Here is a 22,892-nt window from a genome sequence, read left to right as displayed (position 1 = left end):
TGGAGCCACTGGAGAACTAACCAAATTATTTTAGCGCAGTATGCCGATTCTGTAAACTGCTTAAAGGTAAGGGTAACGGTTCCCCTCGCACATGTGTGCTAGTCGTTCCCGACTCTAGGGGGCAGTGCTCATCCCCATTTCAAAGCCAAAGAGCCAGCACTGTCTGAAGTCGTCTCTGTGGTCATGTGGCCGGCATGACTCAACACCAAAGGCGCACGGAACACTGTTACCTTCCCACCAAAGGTGGTCCCTGTTTTTCTACATGCATTTTTTACATGCTTTCGAACTGCTGGGTTGGCAGAAGCTGGGACAAGTAATGGGAGCTCAACCCGTTACGCGGCACTAGGGATTCGAACCGCTGAACTGGCGACCTTTCGATCAACAAGCTCAGCATCTTAGCCACTGAGCCCCGGCATCCCATGTGTAAACAGCTTAGAGTGCTGTAAAAACACTATGAAGTAGTATATGAGTCTCAATGCTATTACTATAACCAACTTGGGATTTATTCTAAAAATTTGAGAAGTAAAAATGAAAAATGAATTATCTTGGTTATTCCTTTAAGAGACCATTACTGTGTTGGTTCCTTGGCTACCAAAGATGATGTAAGTTGATTTTTGCTGCTGTTGAGTCTTCACTCTGTTGACTTCTACATCTGTTGAAATTCTGCCTGCCACCCGAAAACCCCATCAGAAAATCTCCTTGCAGGCAATATTGTATCTTGAACCATAAGCTCTTGCTTATAAGTCCCCATTGCACGGAAACAGGGTGGTTTAATAGCTGCCTGTATGTAATTACACACATTCACTCTTGATTGATTGATCTATGCTTCGTTAAGGAACCCAGTTGCCTGCATTCATACAACAGGTAAGCAGGTAAGCAGGTAATTTTCTGTAAATGGCCTGTCTACCTTAATAGTAGCATTAAAATGCCTTTTAATAAAATGTGTTTATCACACTCCTGATTTTTAGCACAGGTAATGCTCAACTTACAATTGGTCACTCAGCAATCATTCAGAATTCCAGCGGAGCCCTCCCCCACTTAAGACCCAGTTCCATAATTCTGCCCCCCTCCCTTTCATATAACAGCATTTGGCAGCTGGGCAACTGTCCTGCATTTATGGCCATTTGCAATGTCCTGCAGCAATTTATGCTTTGGGGGGGGGGGAATTTACTTCCTGTTTCCAGCAAAATGTGTCCCTAGTGATTATTGGGTTTGTTTAATGACCATGGTGGATGCTTGAGTTTGCTTAATGACCTCTACAAAAAAAGGTGGTGAAATTAGCTCATTGCATGATGTCCTAGTTTATGACCATCAAAATTTACTCAATTGCAGTCGTAAGTTGAGGACTACAGTACCTGTATGATGAGTAATCAAGCAAGCCAGCTGGCATTGCAGAATTAATGCATTTAAGCTGAAGGGTTTGCATGAACTCAGCTGATGTTTTACAAGGGAAAAACTGGAAAATGTCATTCTGTCACCTCCTAAATGTCTGTTTCAAAAAAACTTAAGCCTGGAGGTCTGCAAGAACTTGATGGATTTCCTAATGTTGGGGGGGGGGGAATGAAAGCCTAATGTTGAAGTTGGGGGGGGGATTCTCAAATACAACCAGTTTCCTGTGATTAGAACTTTGTTTCTTGATCAGAGCTTCTGGGAAATTGTCTTAACCAGCAGGTTCTGCAGGCTGAAAAAGTTTGAAAACCCCAGTCCTAGGAAAGCGCAGAATTTTTTCCTTTCTCCCTAGAAACCATGATAATTAACGATATATACTAAAAATCTCTCTCCATACTTTTTAGTGATCAGACTAGTCCTCTGCATCGTCTCTTGAAGAGATATTCAGACAAGGTACAGTTAAAATTTATTTACTTTATTGGTTTGTATCCCACCTTCATTTTTACAAATAACTCAAACTGGTGAATATACGTAATATTTTCCTCCTCCTATCTTCTCCATAACAACCCTGTGAGGTTGGTTGGGATGAGAGAGAGGGATTGGTCCAAAGTCACCCAGCCAGCTTTCATGCTTAAGGTGGGACAAGAACTCACAGTATCCTGGTCTCTAGCCTGGTGCCTTAACCACTTTTATCCGACAATTAAAGACATCAAAATCTGATTTTGCAGCTGCCCATCCAAATTCCATCTTGATTTTGAGAAAATAGAAATGGCTTTCATATGTTGGCTAGTGGCCTCTAATCAGTCTGTCCCAGGGGTGAAATCCAGCAGGTTCTGACAGGTTCTGGAGAACCGGTAGCGGAAATTTTGAGCAGTTCAGAGAACCGGCCATATCCTTCCCCCAGGAGTGGGGAGGGAATGGGGATTTTGCAGTATCCTTCCCCTGCCATGCCCACCAAGCCACACCATGCCCACCAAGCCACGCTCACAGAACCAGTAGTAAAAAAAAATTGGATTTCATCACTGTTTTGTCCTTGTGTTTATTTTAAAAGGGCTGTCCTGTCCATGTTTAACAGAATAAACCTCTGGAAGCAGGGAGATTTCCATGGGGAAACTAAGCCCAGAATTGCAGTTTTCCTTTTACCCAGATTCAGCCTTTCCTGGCCACAAATGATAGCTTAACTATGTGTAAAACCAGCTTACCATTGATCTTTGAAACCTTCCATATGTGCTAAAATATTGCAGCTAAAGGAACAGATGTGCAGAGCTAAACCCTAATTTGTTTCATAAGCCATGATTGACTGATTTTATACATTAAATCCTAAATGCAGGCTTAAAAGTAGAGGCTGCTTACATTTCATGGATAATTTAACCAAAGGGTGAGGAAGAGATGCATTACTCCATTTTTTTAAACCTTCACATTGAATCATAATGTAAACCTGGGTGGGATTCTCATAGATTTAATGAGTTAGTTTAATAGTTCTCAAAATTGGCCATTTTAAGATGTGTGGACTTCATTTTCCCAAAATTCTCCTGCCACAAAGTTGAAATTCACACAAAGTTGCCAGTTTCAGCAACTCTACTAATATGTTGCTCTGTTGGAAGCTACTGTATTGTATGAAGAAGGCGCAAAGATTTTGGGGTTGGGGAGAGTCTGTAAAAAAAGGAAGTGAGAAAGTATGGATGGATGGATGAATTTACAGCATTTATACAGATGCCAGACGTAGCCACTGTGGGCAATATATGCCAATAGTAAGAAAAATTAACCATATATTCCTAAAACATACATAGATATGTATGTTTTTGAGATTACAGTTATTTTTCCATCCTCTCTTAGACATAATTCTTTAAGGTCTCTAAATGCCTTTCGAAATTGCTTTTTTCCATTTCTGGTATATCCTTTCCTTTTTTTTTTTTTTACTAGCAAATTTTTCAGCTCTAATGTTATAAGCATCTATGATGTCATTTCCCCTACTTTCTTGAGCAAAAGGGGTAGTGAAGGAGGTGGAAAATTCCCATTTTGCATATCAAGGACTTTTTTTAGGAATATGTAATTGATTTCTCTTACTACTGGGGTCCAGTGCCCAGCATCGTATCGGTTTATTTGGGCAGCTGTGTAACTGCTCTACATCCATTCATCCATCCTATATTTTCAGATCTATCCCCTCTCCAAATCTTTTCCTCCTTCATACTCTAGCTTGATATTGAGTTATACAGATTACATTGTTGTTCAAGCTGGCAATTTGGTATGAACTTTGACTGCACTTCCCAGAATCCCCCAGCCAACCAAAGTCCAGATAAATATATATTTTGGATTGTGCCATGTTGTTCATCTTAAGGAGGGGGAGGGGCTCAGGTGTGCTCCATTTGTCTCCTCTCCAACTTTAAAATTCTCACAGGGAACAAATAAACTGAGATTAAAGGTGCAAATTGCAGGCAAAAACTGACGAAGGGAACGTATGAACTGGTTTCTAGTCAAGATTTGGGTACCCCTCACAGTCCATTATGCAGGTCTTTATAAAATTTGCATTTTGGGTTAGTGGGGTATTTGCACTTCTGGAATATCCTGGATTTATGGCCGGATGACAGGGAAGGGATCTTTAATACAGATAGTCCTCAACTTGGAACCATTATTTAAGTGATCATTCAGTTTGAACAGCATTGTTTCCACACTTAATGACCATCGCAGTATCCTCATGATCACGTGATCAAAATTTGGAGATTTTGGCAATGGGCATGTATTTATGGCAGTTGCAGTGTCCCAGGATCATGTGATTCCCTTTAGTGACCACCTGACGAGCAGAGTCAGTGGGGAAGTCAGACCCATTTAAGCACTGTGACACTTAACTTTTAACAACTGCAGTGATTCACTTAACAATTGTGGCAAGGAAGGGGCAAAACTTACAATCACAATGGTGATTGTAAGCTGAGGATCACTCGTATTAAACAGGCGTGGAAAAGAGAGCCTTGTTCTTAAAAGAAAAAATTTATTAAAAAACCCTTTTAAAATTATTAATTACAAAGGCCACAAGACTCCAAGACTTCTTCACAGGCACCACACTGGATAGATCTAATCTGGTAACTAAACAAGCATCTTTCTCTCCCCTGAGGTGTGAGAATGGGGTTGGGTTCCCTTTTGGTTGTTTGAATCAGGGGTCTACAATCTTGGCAACTTTAAGCCTGGCAGACTTCAACTCCCAGAGGCTGGGGAATTCTGGGAGTTGATGTCCGCCAAGCTTAAAGTTGCCAAGATTGGAGACCCCCTGGTCTGAATCAAAGACGGACAGTGTGTGTGTGTTTGGGGGGGGGGGTTTAATTCCACTAAGCATAACTCTAGCTACCGGATACCCTACGATCAGGCGCCTTCCTCTGAGGTACGACTTCCATGTCTATCATTCTCAAAGTCCGCTGGGGTCATTTGCCAATAAACCCCCTCTCCCTCGCGGCAGGGATTCCCACCAGGCAGCCTCCGCCGCCCCTCTCCCACCTCTGGCTGCAATCCGGAAGGCTTGCCCTACTACAGTCAATTCCAAAGGGGAGAAAGAAAGACGGACGGGAGGGAGGGAGGGAGGGAGGGACGCCTCGAGTGGTGCCCGGGGAGCCCGATCCACCGAAACGCGGCGAAATTCCTGCGGGCGAGGCCCACGCGCGCAAACAGACGTGTGAATCCCTTGCCGCCACACGGATCCAGCCAATCCCTGCGCTTTCCTTTCTCTCTCTCTCTCTCTCCGGGAATGGAAGGGAAGGGAGGCTACTAGGCTGCTGCCCGTCCCCTCTTACTCCTCCTCCTCCTCCTCTTCCCCTGGCTGCTCCTACCGCCGCCGAGCGTGACTCCGCCAGGGAGGAGGGCGAGGAGACAGGGAGGCCGGGCAGGAAGCGGGCCAGGCTGTCTCTGGTTGAGCTCCCTGGTCACCTCCTGCGTCAGCGCACAGGAGTTTTCCACTGACGAAAAAGGGCAGCGCAAGCAGCTGGAGGAGGAGCGGCGGCGGCGGCGGCAACAGCAGCGGCGGCGCCCTCCAGATCAGAGCAGCGCCAAACACGGACAGGCAGCTCAGCGCTTCTCTGCTGCTGCTGCCTCCGCGGCGATGCGCGCCTGAACTGCCGCTCCGCCAGCCGGATTTACCCGAAGCCGTCTCTGCATTTCTCCGGCGGATGTCCCTGGAGCCTCGAGCGGCGCCGGTAAGTGTCTCCGTCGGGGCGCCTGGCCGCTGGAGCCGGAGGCGTAGCGACGCCGCCACCACTGGGACTCTCCTACCCGAAGGAGGGGGCGCTCCGGGGCCAGCGGGGAAGGGTCCTGGCTGGCAACGCGGGGCAGGAGGAGGGAAGGGGGCTCCCTATAAGACGGGGCCCGTTCGGGTTTTAGCCGGAGGGAACTCGCGTCTCGTCTGGGATTCGAGAAGCGGAGGAAAAAGGCACGTCGGGATAGGAAGGGCAGAGGGCTAGGATGCCCGACCTGGAGGGGGCGCTGTGGAGGCTGGGCGATTGAGAGTTCCCACCGTCGGAAGGGAATTCCAACTCTGGCCGGAGTTTTGAAGTCGGGGGTGTCCTCCTTCAGGCAGACACTTGTTTGAGAAACTGTTTGTGCGGGTTGGGGACCCGATTCCCAAGCGGTGGGGCCCCTGGGAAGAGGCTGTTCTTGACTCAAGGTTTTGCAACCGCAGCGAAGGAGAGGGTTTGTTTGAGCTGGACTAGGCTGGCGGGCCGGGAAACGGTTTTCCGGGTCGGGTCGCGATCCCTGGCCCTGCCGGGGCCAACCCGAAGCGACTTCGCTTTTAGCGTTTCCTCCCGGATCGACACCAGGTGCGCGCCCGATTAACGAGGGAGAGCAAAGCGCTCAGGGGTCGGGGAAACTGCCTGCCTGCCTGCTGATCGGATCCCCAGCTCACTTTTACCTGCGGGGCATTGTGGGGGCGGGAGGGGTAAGAGAAGGTTGCTGGCGGGGACGTGCCAGCCCGGAGGATGGTTTTTTGGGGGGAAGGGGTTGACTAAGTCGCGCTCCAATTCCTTGGAACTGGGCGTTTGGGGGTCTCTTGCTGAGTTCGTTCCACTTCCAGCTCTGATCCACCTCGAGAGATCTTTAATACCGGGGCTGTTGTGGGACGAACAATGAACCCTCCCCCTCCCCCAAACGATGTTGATAAGACTAGTGTGAGTTTTCTGGATCCACAGAGGGGGCTGATGCCCTTCACCGAGAGTACGGCTAAGAATGAATGAAGGTGGGGCGTTTTTCTCTCCTAAGCGCTCTCTTCCTGTTGGTCTCCTCTCCTGCTTGTCATAGCTACTCCGGGGAAATACTGTGTGTTTGATTCCTGGGAAGTGACTCATCGCAGCCGAGCAGCAGTAGAAGTCAGCTCTTCTTCTAAACATGGGGGCTTGCCAGTTAGTAAGACTTGCATCATTTAGCAGTGACGGAATGGCGAGGCTGCTGGAACTCAGCTGCGATGATGTCACAAACTGACAGGAACCCAGGCGTCAGCCCCCAGATGTCCGGTTAAAACTTAGCTAAGGGGATTGCTGTCTTTTTCCCTTTGACGTCTGAGAAGGGGATCAGAATCTGGCATCGTCTCTGTCAATTTATTGGGTTAGTTCCATATTAAGTTCTGGTCCAAAGTACTTCTTGCTTTTGTGCTTAGGTTGGCATAACTCTGAACAGAGATTTTAGTTCGAGGCACAATTTGGTGGTGGTGGTAGTTATACATCAGGTGCGAGCCCCCCCCCCCCATGAAGGAGGTTTTAACTTACTCAGAATAAACCTGTAGGAGTGGCTCTCAAAGTAAACTGGTAATTCTCTTGAGTCCCATGAAGTTTTGTTGTGGTTTAGTTTTGAGCACACAGACTGACAATGAGATGGGAAATGTTTCAGCCTGTGAACTCTGTGTATGTTGCTTTCCTTGATAGTAAGAACTCTGTGAAATCTGTAGACTGGGATACAAATGGAACTAACCATGGGAAAGTCCCTTCCTTCCTTCCTTCCTCCCTCCCTCCCTCCTCCTTCTCTCTTTTCCCCTCTTTTCTGATTTACTTTTTTAACTCCAATAACAGTTCCAGTTCCTTTTTTTTTTTATAAAACTAATACAATCTCTCTCCTTTGTAACTAGAGCAACCCCTACTGGTACTAAGGAAGATTAACCATAATACCATTGTTTGCTAAACTGTCCTGTATGTTTGATTTTCTGAGCTGAAGCGGTATCAGCTCTCCCTAAAGTTTTAACACTTAAAGCATTCATAGTAAGATTATATCTCTCTGTGTGTGTGTGTTTATTGGGGTGAAAAATCCTTTTGATGCTGTGTAGAAACTTATAAAATAAATTATTGTCTGCAGTCCGGATTTGTACATAGTATATGGTTCTGATTTCATCCTTTAAAACTCTTTGCTTACCTTTGGTTACCTATTTAAGGGTACAGCATAATGAAGCTGAATCAGAGATTGCTTAAACATTCAGTAATTAGTATATACTTTGATTGTACACGGACTGATTATTAACTACACAAAAGATTTAAAAATCCACACACTTTTACCTAAAATAAATTTCTTTGTGCTGTTGCTGAAGTCATTCTTTTGAAATCAAAACTGAGTGGTATTAAAATTCATCGCATGAAATCTTCCATAATAGGCATTCTAGTTTTAGTTTTTATTTACTCTTTTTTTTTTAAATTTCATTTGGGAAACCAAGGCAGAATTTGCCAGTTGGGATAAAACAGATGTCAACTTCCAAAGGGGTCTTTTGACCATACAGTAAACCATGTTGAAGGCCCATCAACTTACATTTTAAAAAATCTTAGACTCAGAAAAAAATCCAGATCTTTTTTTTCTTTGTGCACCTTTACTTTTATGGCCAGAGGGGGTGCAACTACCAAAAAGAAAAACTGCTGATTTTATAATATGGGGGAGAGGAGAAGGGAGAGGGGTTTGAGTTGCATATATATATATACCTTGGGCATCTTTAGGTTGAAAGCATTATTAGGCCCCAAATATGGTAATCTTGTAATGACCACTAGATGTCACCAAAGAAATATTTTTAAAAACCCCTCTCTTTGCTGCCATCTATTGGCTATTTACACTTCTGCAGCTCAGCTGTCAGAGTCCTTTTCCACATTTTTAAAAAAATGCCTTTTGACTCCTAACAACTGCCTAGATTAGCCCTCGCAGTTTTTAGAACTGATTTGCCATTGCGTGCTTCCTAAGGACTGAGAGAGAGTGACAGAGTGACAAGCTGACTTGTTAGAAATAGCCCAGTGTATACATTAATAGTTCCTATAAATTAGGGGACAGATTGAAGGGGAACAAAGAAAATATGTGGACCCCCTCTATTAATGATGGAATTATCCACTGTAGGAACTTTAAACCACAAGAAAGGCTTTGGATAAACCTGTTCTCAAGCTCAGCCCCTGTCATTGTCACTGTTTCCATTTTACAGAAAGTAAATTGGCTGCGTTGGGATGAGAGAGCTGCTGAATTATATCTGCAACAGAGAGCATGAACTGAACCCAGAGCTTTTGGGACCTGAGGGCCTTCTCTTTTTATTTATTGTGAGTGGTCCTCAATTTACAACAGTTCATTTAGTATCTGCTCAAAGTAAGAAAAGTGAAATTATGCCCATTTTTCACACTTACAACTTTTGCAGCGTCCCCATGGTTATGTGGTCAAAATTCTAGAGCGCTAGGCTGCGCTCTAGAACCCAGAAGTTCAGCTTTTCTGGAGCGTGGCCCCAATGAGAGCACATGTACTCAACGTTTCCGTGTGAGTGCCGAAAAGGGTCCCTATCACTGCCCTATATTACCGTATTTTTCGGAGTATAAGATGCACCGGAGTATAAGACGCACCTACCTTTTTTGGTGAGGAAAAGAAGAAAAAGAAATCTCCTTCTGCCTCTGAGCAATTTTGCCTCGTTGCAGCAAACAGCAGAGCCCTGAGCAAAACAGCTGAGAGCAAATCAGCTGAGAGTCAGGAGGCCGATCCAATCAACTTGTGCTAATTAGCCTGTGCTGAAGCTGAAAGGAGCTGTTTTTTCTTGCTGTTTGGTTGCAAGGAGGTAACTGCTGCGAGGCAGAGGCCAAAGGGTGGGGGCCAGTGGGTGGGCGGGGCTACATTCGGTGTATAAGACGCACCTAAATTTTCACCCCCTTTTAGGGGGGAGGGAAAAGGTGCGCCTTATACTCCGAAAAATACGGTATTTCAGACAAATGGTGATCCAATCTCTTCTTAAAATCCTCCAGTGATGGAGCACCCATAATTTACATCGTGGCAACCACAACTGGATGGCATATTCCAATGTGGGCTTCCCAAGGCATTATAAAGTGACATTAACCCTCTCCACCTATTTTCAGTCTGTTTGCAGGACACTCTGTCTGTGCATTATTAAGAATCCTGCTGTTGGTCTTCTGTTCTTGTGAAATGCTGAAATGAATTTAGCTGGAGGTTGTGATTGGCTTTATGAATTTTAGGGTGCAGGTGCTTTCTTCCCACCTCCCCACTTTGTTTGGAAGCGAAGTCATTGTACATTAAAACAAACAAACAAAAAAAAACTTCGTCCTAGTGCACCATCCGTGTTTCGCTCTGAAAAGTTCTCCAGCTGGTTGTGTGTTATTAAGAGAGTTGTGTGCAGCTACATGTAAAGTTAAAAGGTACGATATACAGAGCGTATTCACTGGGAGACCAACACGGGAAGTGTTCTGAATTATTCATTGGCAATCAAATAGAGCATTTGAAATATGCGCTGAGCGGCGTTCAGATGTTTGCCACCACGTTTCCATCCTGATTTTAAAAGCAGGTGGAATATTTATAGATGTAAATAAATATTTATAGGTGCAGAGACAAATCTTCTGATCCATTGTATGTACTGATGATGGATCCATCATCTTTTGCAGTACACTTGGATTTTGGTTCACATTTTGGTATGGAAGCCTCAGATTGGTGATACCGTTAACTTCAATTTATAACTATTTATTTATTTATTAGTCCAATTTATATGCCTCCCTTCTCCGTAGACTCAAGGTGGCTTACAATGCCTTATAGCAATAGCCTGCATACTTTTTGTATATACTTGCTTATTAGGGCTTTCGGGGGCCCCCTAAGTAGTGTTGTTCTATACAAAATTGGCTTATTGCCCCCACAATCCGGGTCCTCAATTTACCTACCTCGAAAGGATGGAAGGCTGAGTCAACCTTGAGCCTGGTGAGATTCGAACTTGCACTAATTGCAGGCAGCTGGCAGCTAAGTGCTAGCACTTAACAGCACTTTAGTCCGCTGCACCACCGAAGCTCTTTACAGGTAGTTTCTAGCTAATAACCATTCATTTAGTGACCGTTGAATATTTCAGTGGCACTGACCGTTTTTCATCATTGCAGCATTCTCGTGGTCACATGATCAAAATTTGAATGCTTGGCAAATGGCTCATATATATGACGGTTCCGGGGTCATATGAACCCCTTTTGCGACCTTCTGACAAGCAAAGTCAATGGGGAAGCCAGATTCACTTAACAACCATGTTCCTAGCTTAACAACTGCAGTGATTTACTCAACAACTGTAGCAAGAAAGGCCATAAAATGAGGCAAAATTTACTTAGGAACTATCTTACCTATCTTGTTGGGCTGAATTGTGGTCGTAAGCCTAGGACTGCCTGTATCTAATGCTTTATGGAATTATTTATCAAATTTACACCAATCCAACTATTCTTCTCCCATCATTGAATTGAGCCCTTCCAGAGGAACACATGCTGGGGTAAAGTTGCAGTAAATAATTTGATTTTTGCTCTGGGATCCAGAGGGTGACCTTATCTGGCCTCGCTTGCTGGAGAAAAGGCCTTTTTACACTTTGAATTGCTTCTTGCTTTCATTTTAAGATGGGAATTTGTGTGTGTGTGAGAGGGGGGGGGGGAATATGTGTTCTTTCCCATCTTTGTCCCACAGCAAGCTTCCTTCATCTATTTTTAGCGGCAGTGAGTTAATGAAACCCTAGATCACTTTTTTTTCAACCTTGGCAACTTTTAAGACAGACAAACTTCAACTCCCAGAATTCCCCAGCAAGCATGGTGGCACGCGTAGCCGTATCAGTGGCCATGTGAGCTCAGCTCAGGCGCGCATGTGCAAGCCAGTCAGTTGATTTTTAGGCCAGAACTAGGGAAACAGGCTGTTTCCTGCCTCCAGAGGGCCTGGGGGGGGTGGGCAGAGGGGAGGCCTGTTTTTTGCTCTCCCCATCCTCCAGAGCCTTTCTAGGAGTCTGGGGAGGGCGAAAAAGGCATCCACCCCTCCCCTGGAGGCCCTCCGGAGGCCAGAAATGGCCCATTTGCCAACTTCCGGTCCCACCGGAAACCTCTGGGAGGGGTGGGAAGGGCGTTTTCACCTTCTCCAGACTCCTAGAAAGGCTCTGGAGGCTGGGGAGAGCAAAAAACGGGCCTTCCAGTCCCACCGGAAGTTGGCAAACGGGCCGTTTTCAGCCTCTGGAAGGCCTCCAGGTTGGGTGGGGAAGGCCGTTTTCGCCCTCCCCAGACTCCTAGAAAGGCTCTGGGGGCTTGGAAGAGCAAAAAAAACGGGCCTACCATGCCATCGCATGCCAGGAGCGGGGGGGGTTTCACGCGCGCATGCGCAGGGGCGAGGCACATAGAATTATGGGCGCAGGCACATGCGCATGCAACCCGCTCCTGGCACATGATGGCAAAAAGTTTAGCCATCACTGCCCTAGAGCATATCGAAAGGCATTCAAATTTCTGGGCAACACCCTCACATTCCTAAGTCATTCTCACAGCCAGACTCTTTTTTTTTTTTGGATGTGACCATACACCATTGGTCTATAAATGTGATTGAGATTCCCTAGAGAGAGGCTTATAAATAGCTTTTCCCTGCTCACCAAGGTGAGTCAACAGAGCCTCCAAGCAGCCAAAATGTTTTTCCCCCCTAAAGAGATTGGAAGAGAGTCAGTAACATGTTGTAGACTTGTTTGCTCTGTTGGCAAAGATTGTCTTGGGGTGTAATTAGTTTAGGGTGCTTTTCAAAACAAAATTAAACCTCTCTTCCACCCCTCAAAAGGTGCATCTTCTTAGCAGGGCTGCTGATTAAGGATTTGATTGTCACAATTTAGCTTGGGAACCTATACAAGTAATCCTCGATTTATGACCACAATTGAGCCAAAAACGTCTGTTGCTAAGTGAGACAGCTGTTATGTGAGTTTTGCCCCGTTTTATGACCTTTCTTGCCACAGTTATTAAATGAATCACTGCAGTTGTTAAGTTAGTATCATGATTGTTAAATGAATCTGGCTTCCCCATTGACTTCGATTGTCGGAAGGTCGCAAAAAATTATCACGTGATCCCGGGATTCTGCAATCGTCATAAATATGAACCAGTCGTCAAGCATTTGAATTTTTATCACATCACCACTGGATGCTGCAATGGTCATAAGTGTGAAAAATGGTCATAACTCACATTTTTCAATGTTTTTGTAACTTTGAATGGTCACTAAACGAACCTTTGTAAGTTCAGGACTACCTATAGCTTGCAAACCTCTGCGTTTTCAGGGTGTAGATGGGTGAATGTCTAGATAGAACATAAGAAAATGGTCCTTGCTTGGTTGGGTGAAATTTTTTTTCCTGCCAAAGCTGGTCTTGTCTTCTGTCTTCCTTCGTCTTACTTCTCCAAAGTTAATCTTGGAAAAAGTGCAGTGGGATGATTAAAAGCCTGGAGATTAAAACATATGAAGAACGGTTATGAAGAAGGATTCGGGTATGGCTAGTCTAGAGAAAAGAAGGACTAGGGATGACATGATAGCAGTGTTTCAATATTTGAGGGGCTGGGACAGAGAAGAGATGGGGTCAACCTATTTTCCAAAGAGTAGAACAAGAAGCAACGGATAGAAACTAATCACGGAGAAGAGCAACCTAGAACTAAGGAGAAATTGCCTAACAGTGAGAACAATTAATCAGTGGAATGGCTTCAGAAGTTGTGGGTGCTGGAGGTTTTTAAGAAGAGACTGGAAAGCCACTTGTCTCAAATTATTTAGGGTCTCCTGCTTGAGCAGGGGGTTGGTCTAGAAGACCTTTAAGGTCCCTTCCAGCTCTATTTTCATTGATTGAATCTGTAGGCATGTTTATTATTATTATTGTTTATTGGTTCGATTTATTTGCCGGCCTTCTCCGGAGACTCAGGGCGTCTTACAATGCGTTAAGCAACAGCCTTCATACTTTTGTATATACCTGCTTAGTAGGGCTTTCGCCCCCCCCCCAAAGCGGTGTTCTTTTTTTTTTATATACAAAGTCAGCTTATTGCCCCCACAAACCGGGTCCTCATTTTACCTACCTCGGAAGAATGGAAGGCTGAGTCAACCTTGAGCCTGGGGAGATTTGAACTCGCAGTAATTGCAGGCAGCTGGCAGCTAAGTGCTACTTAACAGCACCGTAGTCTGCTGCTCCACCAAGGCTCCTAGGGTTCGGCTGATGCTCAACCTTTGAGTTCCAATCTACACCCAGAATCATGGCTGCTCACTTTTCTGCGTGAAGATTCAGATTTCCTCAACTGCAACGAAATATCTTGCTTTTTTGTTTTTTGGGGATGTTTCTTCAGGAAACCGAGTGCTGTTATTTATGGCACAGAGGTCTGGAAATAGATTCCCACTAGATGGCTGTTAAGAGCCCAAGGGCTGGAGAAATGTGGGTGGTGCGTTCGGTACCATCAGCCTGTTGGTTGCTTTCTCAAAGTAGCGCCTTGGTTGTAAATCAGTCTCGGTAGTAAATCATTGCTCCCAAGCTGAGCACCCACACAGCTGGCATGGCTTCTGTAGCTGAAACCAGCTTTGGAAAGCGCCGCGGCATGGAAAGCAGCGCCAAAGAGGCTGGCTGGGCTTCCTGAGACTGCGCCCAAGCTGGCACCAGGAGACCAAAGAATCTCCGAAGCCAAATGTCCTTAACTTCCCTTATGTACACAGTGTGCTTTCATACATCCAGGCAGCTGGGCGCTGGCTGCTTTTTTAGGAGAAAGGAGTGGGATCATAATCTTAAGAGGTGCCCCTGAACCCTGAAAATAAACATTTGTGTTGTGGAAGGAAAAGCACTTTGCACATGCCCAGGGACCAGTGGTGAGCTGCAAGCGGTTTAACTACTGGTTCTGTGAGCGCGTGCTTTGCACATGCACACGTACTTCACGGGCACGCCTAATGCGCTAGGGCGCAGGATTTAAAATACAGCAATTTGAAGCTCAGCTGCTTACTTCTACGGCAGCTCCGGTAAGTAGAACAGTGGAGGGGCGAAAATCAGCTGTGCCGCGTGAATCAGCTGAGCCAGAAAGAAGGAAATATAGAACAGGATAGGACGGGGGCGGGGCCAGCTGATGGTCAGAACTACCGGTTCGCCTGAACCGGTCTGAACCGGCAGCAGCCCACCGCTGCCAAGGGCCCTGTGTTTTCGTGTGTCTCTGCTGGGATCGAAACGAAGCAAATTTGGAATTTTGAAGCAGAAGGTGCTCTTTTTAGTGGGAAAGCGCTCGACTCGGATAATCCACGAAGAACTTTATTTTTAGAAGTCCATGTGTTTATGTGATGCCAACATAGTAGGGAAGAGGACTGTTAGATCTATTCCCAGGACTGCAAGGTGGAGAGGTGCTAAGGAGAAAGGCCCAGAGGTGGGTTTCAGCAGGTTCTGACCAGTTCTGGAGAACCGGTAGTGGAAATTTTGAGTAGTTCAGAGAACCGGTAATAAAAATTTTGACTGGCCCTGCTCACATCTATTCTCTGCCTCCGGAGTCCCAGCTGATCGGGAGGAAATGGGGATTTTGCAGTAACCTTCCCCTGCCACGCCCACAAGCCACACCCACCAAGCCATGCCACGCCCACCAAGTCACACCCCCAGAACTGGTAGTAAAAAATTTTGAAACCCACCACTGAAAAGACCCATCTATGACCAGCTTGGGATTGAGATAGGAGCGTTATGCTAGCAGTGCGAAAAAGGTGTGCCTTCAATTAAGGAAGTTTGGGTGGTCTTGGCCCTGTCCTTGTTCCTCTGCCCAGCCAACCTTGCAGGGGTATTGTAAGAAAAACTGGATGAACAAGTGGTAAGAAATCTTGAAATCTTGGACATCAGGCAGGTTCTAACTCTGACAGGCCAATCAAGAAATATTAGTTGTGCAGCACAGATTTTGGCTGAACTGAGAAGGCCTGGATTCCTTGGTCCAAAAGGAACATTCGCATTTTTGGGGGGGATTACAAGGAGGAGCTTCCTCCTGGCAGAGCCAATCAAGAGCCATCCAGTTTCAGCTGTGCAGGATCCCCTCCAAAGTGAAACACACAGAGGAGAGATTCCTTTTTCAACTTTTTCCCTAGCTCTCTTGCGCCCTACGCAGTCATGCTAACAAACAACAGCAGGGCAGTGTTCTTTTTTAAAAAATAAATAAATAAATAAATCGCTCCGTTTTTCCTTCATTGGATCAGACATTGAGGCAATATGCAGTTACACAAATGCAGGTTTCTCTGCAGAATGTAATTCCTTGCCTGTTTATTTTTACTCGGGGGTGGATGGATGGTGGAGGGGAACTACGTCCTTCCTTTGGGGCAACCTCAAACCACTTGAAAGGGGTCCTAAAAGCTTTTCCCACTGGAAGATCCTGCCTTTGTAGCAGATTAGGAGAATTTGGGTCTTTATAAGCCCTCTTATTTCTGCAAACTTCAGAGCTGATTGCATTGTCCTTCCACACACCCCTCATACCCCCCCCTACTCCTTTCTCCTCCTTTCCATCTCTGACCTGCACCTTCTTCCTTCTGGAAACGAGATGTTCGAATCAGAGAAATATGTGCATCTGGCCTGAATATTTTTTCGGAAAATGTTCCCAGCATTGGAAGAGGTGGCTGTGCCAGAGAGGAATTCCTGCGGGTTTGATCTGCTTCATCATGTTTCTGGTTAGGGGTGTTTTTTAAAAAAAAAATAATATATATTTTTTTATAAAGGCTGTTCTCGGTCAAACGAGATGAGTAAGAACTGGAAGATCAGAACAAAATGTCTTTGTTGGCAAACCTAGCCAAGATGAGGAGATATTTCTATGTGTTTATGTTAGGGTGGTTGCATTCCCCACTGACGCCCCTCGGTTTGGGCCAAGGTTGCACAAGTTGGACGTCTGCACAAGTCTGAATTAAAACACAAGGCAGGTTGATTTTCTGGCTCTTTCGTTTTTGAAATGTAAGCATGTGAGGACTACCCGTTCCTAGAAACAAGCCACTCGTTGCACATTTGTCATTAGTTGTAGTTTTTGGTCTGTCTATATCAGGTTGTTACTGTTGTTGTTTTTTAATTTAGACCTGTTGTTGTTGTTTTTTAACTTGGCAACTTTTTTTTTTTTTTTTAATTTGATTTATATGCCGCCCTTCTCCGGAGACTCAGGGCGGCTTACAGTGCGTTAAGCAATAGCCTTCATACTTTTGTATATTTATACAAAGTCAGCTTATTGCCCCCACAAACTGGGTCCTCATTTAACCTACCTTAGAAAGGATGGAAGGCTGAGTCAACCTTGAGCCTTGGAGAGATTCGAACCAGCAGTAAATTGCAGGCAGCTGTGTTAATAACAGGGTGCTTTAAACCACTGTACTACCAAGGCTCTTCTGAAGATGTATGGACTTCAACTCCCAGAATTCCCCATAGCTGGCTGAGGAATTCTGGGAGTTGAAGTCCACACATCCGCACAGATGCAAGGGCTGAGAAACAGTGATCCTAGATCAGAGGTGGGGAACCATGGACCCCTTTATGACTTGTGGACTTCAACTCCCAGAATTCCTCAGCCAGCATGACTGGCTTAGTCCACCAGTCATAAAAGGGCCATCATTTCCCACCATTGTCCTAGACAAAGCTACAGAAAGTAAAGTCCTCATTTGGGGGGGGGGTTGTCGCCTGAACTGGTCCAAACTTGGCAGCAGCCCATCTTGACCCTGAGAAAATGGTCCTAATGAGATTGGATTGAGTTTGGGCATCAGGGTTCTGTGTGAAGAGATTTATGGATGTCTGGAAGGAGAACAATGTGGGTTTCTGGTAGGTGGGGAAGATGGGAGATGTAGTCTAAGCTCATTTGAAGAGTTGAGGGCTGGCTGGGTTGAGGAAGCCTTTGTCTTCCTGTCTTGCCTTCCAGGCAAGTGAGAACCTCATAAAAACTTTCCGTCTGGTGACACTGGACATTGGAACATACCTTTGAAAATGATTTGGACTTGTTACTCATGGCTTTCTTTTCTTTTTGTTGTTTTCACTCAGATAGAAGAAAAAAATCTCATCCTAATCATGACAGGAATGCTAAAACGGAAACATGATGAATTGGAAGATGATGTTTCATACATCTCCTCTTCATCTTCATCATCTCCTTTCTCATCTTCTTCAGCTTTGTCAGGTTGGGAATCTGACGAAGACAACTCTCAAGGAGGCATCAAGCCCACCATGGCCTTAAACATGGATTTCACCCGTAAGTATCGTGCTTCTTAATGTACCTGTGCTCAATCAACTCTTAAGGCTCTGCAGTTGTATTAACCACCAGAAGTTTTCAGTTTTGAAGCCATAAAATCATCTTTCAGTAGATTTTGAATGCTAATTTTGCAAAACATCCAAATAGCTTTGGGCCCGTCTGGCTATGGGGCTTTTTGACATCTGTCACACATTGTGCATGCAGGTAATCCTCGACTTACAACTGTTCGCTTACTGACTGTTTGAAGTTGCAATAGCACTGAAAAATGTTTTTCACGCTTACAACTATTGCGGTATCCCCATCGTCATGTGATCAAAATTCGGATGCTTGACAACGGGTTCATACTTATGACGGTTGCAGTGTCCTAGGGTCATGTTAAAAGGCTAAAAAAAAGCCTTTTTTAGCCTTTTAAATTGTCAATTGGGTTTTAGTTTCAATCTTTTAAATTTTGGGCCACAGTTATATAATTCTTTTAAAAATTTTAAATTTTGTATTGGTATGTGTTTTAGTTCTGGCTGTGCACCGCCCTGAGTCCACTAGGAGAAGGGCGGGATACAAATTGAATAAAATAAATAAACTTTTTGCAACTTTCGGACAAGCAAAGTCAAAGGGGAAGCCAGGTTCATTTAATGACCAGGGGACTAACTTAACAGCAGCGGGGATTCACTTAACAAATGTGGCAAGAAAAATTTGTAGAATGGGGCAAAACTCACTTAACAAATTTCTCACATAGCAACATAAATTTTGGGCTCAATTGTGGTCATAAGTCGAGAACTGCCTGGACATGTTGGTCCACTTTACTTAACAACTGCGTTACTAACTTAATGACTGCAGTGATTTGCTTAATAACGGTGGCAAGAAAAGGTCGTAAAATGGGGCAAGGTTCATTTAACATCTGTCTCACTCAACAACAGAAATTTTGGACTCAATTGTGGTCGTAAGTGGAGGACTGCCTGTATTTATGTTGGGTTTAAGAGTTGAAAACAGCTGTCAGAAATAGTGACAGGAAATATTATTAACACGGAGAAGGTTTAGCAGCACTGCAAGGATTGGATTGAGTTAATGTACTTTCAGAGCCCACCTTGCAAATGATTTGAATCAGAAGATGTACTTTTTTAAAAAATCAAAAATAAAAGTTTTCAATTCTGGTGAGATTGCTTCCCCTTCGATTAACTTTTTGAAAAGCTCCTAAGGCAAAGTATTATGTAGCAGCAAATCATCTTTAAACATTTGCCATTTTTAAAACTAACTTTTTAAGACTGAGAATCTGGTTATGATGCCACCTTTTATTTAACTAGGTGCCTCCTGCAGAACCTTGATCTGTTCTTACAGGAGTTGGCTGAGATTTGCAGCATCTTTTTTTTTTTTTAATTAGCGATCAGTATGTGCCTCTATCCCTAAATTTCTACAGAAATGGCACCTAATTCTTTGCAGGAATGCCATCTGCTCTGCTCCTAACCAAGGGCAGGACTTGTAATAAATCTTGTTCAGAACCTTTGGGAATATTAGATTTAGCAGACTGTTTGGCAAATCTGCTGGCCTTTCAGAATGTGTTGGGTGTCGGTGGAAGCAACAAAGCTGCTTTCTTCTTTGGACTCTTGTGCAAAAGGCAACCCAGACAGTTTAAGGGAAGAGGGAGGATGGCAAACACTCAAGCAGGGTAATAAAAATAATTAGTTTCTTTCTTTTTTTTTTTTTTTGCATCTTCACTCTTGGCAATGGGGTATGTGTTCTCTCTTGATTGAGGAAAAGTAGGATAAAAATGTGATTTGGGAGAAGATGGGAGATGTTTGGGAGGGAGGGAAGGAAGGAAGGAAGGAAAAGAGGAGAAAGGATGGATGGAGGGGAGGGAAGGACTCTTTCTCTTGGTCAATTAAGAAATACAATTAGTCCTTGGCTTATGACCACAATTGAGCCCAAAATTTATGTTGCTAAAGTGAGAAATTTGTTAAATGAGTTTTGCCCCATTTGACGACCTTTTTCTTTTTGGCACAATTGTTAAGTGAATCACTGCAGTTGTCAAGTTGGTAACATGGTTGTTAAGTGAATCTGGCTTCCCCATTGACTTTGCTTGTCCAAAGGTCGCAAAAGGGGATTGCATGACCTTGGGGGACACTGCAACCGTCATAAATGTGAACCAGTTGTCAAGCATCTGAATTCTGATCACATTACTATGGGGATGCCACAATAGTCATAAGTGAAAAATGGTCATAAATCACTTTTTTCAGTGTCGCTGTAACTTCAAACGGTCACTAAATGAACTGTTGTAAGTCAAGGACTAGCTGATCTCAGCTGACCAGTTTGGCTTTGAGAGCATCCCTTGTTGTAAGGGGCAGAGATAGCAAGGGATGGTCACTATAGAGACTGCATTTTTAATTCTTGACCACAGATTCTTTGGCTGCTGTTCACCTCGCAGCTCTTCCTTTTTCTCTCCAGAAGCTCAGTTCTCATTATTTAATATCTGGAAGACTCGAGCCCATTTTAAGTAAATGGATTCCAGATCGATCTAGCTCAATGTGTATTATGAATGCACTCAGATTGGTTTGACCTCTCATGTATCTCTCTCTAATTGAATTCTGCAAATTGCCAGCTTAAGCTAAATCACCCTGAGCAAGCCAGGTTTTGCAGAGCCTATATCTTTGCAAACCACAAAGATTTTGCTCGTAATAAATTATTAGGGAGAAGGCAATGCTCTGTGCCACCACTTTGATGCTCAAAGTAGCACGTGTGGGTTTTGTGTGAAGGAGGAACTGTAATAAAAGGGGCCTGAATGTTTTCTCAGTCACCCAAGTCATGGTTGTCCCAAAGGTGCTTTTTCAGGAGGCAACTGGACTTCCTTTGTTTTTCCTTGAAGACATTTTGCTTCTCATCCAAGAAGCTTCTTCAGTTCTGAGTGAATTATTTTATTATTATTAGTTCGATTTATATGCCGCCCTTCTCCGAAGACTCAGGGCGGCTTACAATGCATTAAGCAATAGCCTTCATACTTTTGTATATATCTGCTTATAGGGCTTTCGGGCCCCCCTAAGCGGTGTTCTTTTTTTATACAAAGTCAGCTTATTGCCCCCACAATCCGGGTCCTCATTTTACCTACCTCGAAAGGATGGAAGGCTGAGTCAACCTTGAGCCTGGTGAGAATTGAACTTGCAGTAATTGCAGGCAGCTGGCAGCTAAGTGCTACTTTTAACAGTAGTTTAGTCTGCTGCGCCACCAAGGCTCTTATGGTGAGGAATGGGAGGATGTATACTTCTTGCAGGCAGCTGGTTGTTGCCACTCGTTCTGAGAATTATTGAGGCTACTTGGAGGCTTATCTGTGCCCTCAGGGTCACCCAAATAGTGCAAATCAGCATGGAACTTTTTTGAAACTGCTGAAAAGACCGTGTTGTAAACAAGAGATAGATGGTGTTGTACCTCTCCTCCTCTGTTGAGAGTGATTTGTTCAATTTACAGCCAACTTACATTAAAGCCATCTACATTAAATTTGAACAATGTTGGAGCAGCCACAACTTAATTGCTCCCACTTTCTCCTTAGTTCTAGGTTGCTTTCTCTCCTTGATGAGTTTCCATCCACTGTTTCTTGTCCTGGCTTCTGGTGCTTTGGGGAAGAGGTTGACCCCTCCTCCTTTGTGGCAGCCCCATAAATTTTGGAAGACTGCTATCAAGTCATCCCTGGTCACAAAGCTGGAAGTAGAAGCAGGGAGCAAATATTTCCAAAGCTCATCTTTGCATCTTCCTCATTCATTCTCACCTTGTCTTTTCCTTACTAGCCTGCTCAGCATCTCCCTTTATTTTATTTTTTTTTCTCCTTTGCCTTCTTGTCTCCGATTCTTGACTTAAAAAAAATAAATGTGCTTTACCAAAAGGAGAGAGGAAAGCCCTAATCCTGGCAATGAGATTAAAACTTTTTTTCGAAAAACCTGCTCCACAGGTTGCCACTTTTAAGATAAACAACTCAAGTGCTCGGTTTTCCTAGGGATCACCTGTGCAGAGATTAAGTGTATGGCAGCTGCTTTTCAGGGCAGACCTTGGGGAATAAGCCAACGGTTACCAATCTTCTTGGTGGACGGCAAGGCGCAAAAGCCTCAAAGCAGCCTTGCTAGATGGACTGGCGAGGTGATGGTGGAGGGGAAGGGGGGGCTTTCCTTTTTTTTTAAAGAAGAAAGCAGAGATTTTTTTGCTTCTGTCGATTCCCTTCAGAATTCCTTGCTGATGGCAGAGAGAGGCAGCTCATTTGAAGGACACTTATGAATATTTCACCAGGTGGTTCCAGGACCACAAGTAGCCTATTCAGGGTGGAGGGTGGAATGATGAAGTTTTCTTGCAAACTCACCCCTGCCTAAATAGCTTCTGAGCTCAGTTCTGGAAATGCACATGCAGAGGGAAGGGGAGAAACCGGGTCTGGCTTCTGGCCAGAATAAAAACCAGCTGAAGTATCGGGTGGCACATGCAGGAATGGCTGTTCCAGGGAAGGCGCGTGGATCGGAGAAGGAGAGTGGCTGGAAATGTGAACCTGGGTGATGCCAGCTTGAAACTAGGCTGGCAGAGGGAAGGAAGCTTAAATTGGCCTTACCCAGCGTGGTTCCTTTTAATTAGATATACCTTGTGTTAAGGATATTGTTGTTGTGTTACCAACCAGCAGAGTGTGGAGCACAGAGAAACGTTGCTGAGAGCAATGAATAAGAGATGTGCAAACTGGTTTATCAAAAGTTTACTTTATAGTGAAAAAAACAATCTCGTAGTCTTTAAATCAAATCCAAGTCTTTGCCAGTTAAATCAGTCCAGTGATACAAAAATCTTCTTACCATACAAACAGTAGTTGGTTAGAATAACAAACTCACTCTGGTTCACAAACCACGATGGTAGCAGATCCATCCAACTGATGATAGCACAATGATAGCAACTCCACACATTATGGTAGCTTATCATCAACTGAATACTTTACACTACCTTTCTTAAATACGTTTACAACTAGTGATTATCTAATTACAGCATGACTCAGCATTACAATGAATCAGCAGGAAAACTTTAAAGTCACACAATACATATTCATATTAAAGTCACAGAACACAGAACACATATATTGCC

At 44.4% G+C, this 22,892-nt stretch overlaps 1 protein-coding gene across 4 annotated transcripts in view; it reads left to right on the top strand.

Annotated features, from left to right (window-relative positions):
- Window positions 1-1,792: 1,792 nt before the first annotated feature.
- CSRNP1 (cysteine and serine rich nuclear protein 1) overlaps window positions 1,793-22,892 on the top strand; it is a 30,457-nt gene continuing 9,357 nt past the window's right edge. The window contains exons 1-2 of one of the 4 annotated variants that reach the window (XM_034401635.3): window positions 1,793-1,842; window positions 17,727-17,807. In XM_034401635.3, the coding sequence (XP_034257526.2) occupies window positions 17,783-17,807 (25 nt within the window). In that variant the 5' untranslated portion in view covers window positions 1,793-1,842; window positions 17,727-17,782. Of the gene's footprint in view, window positions 1,843-5,208; window positions 5,568-6,828; window positions 6,970-17,602; window positions 17,808-22,892 lie in introns of those variants that run through there. The other 3 variants (XM_034401632.3, XM_034401636.3, XM_034401633.3) reach the window with 3 other exon arrangements.

This window comes from Pantherophis guttatus, chromosome 4 (genome assembly GCF_059756535.1).
Source record: "Pantherophis guttatus breed Tessera chromosome 4, ASM5975653v1, whole genome shotgun sequence".
NCBI classification, from domain to species: Eukaryota; Metazoa; Chordata; class Lepidosauria; order Squamata; family Colubridae; genus Pantherophis; species Pantherophis guttatus.
The sequence above is the reverse complement of the archived record's forward strand: the minus strand, read 5'-3'. Positions and strand labels throughout refer to the sequence as shown.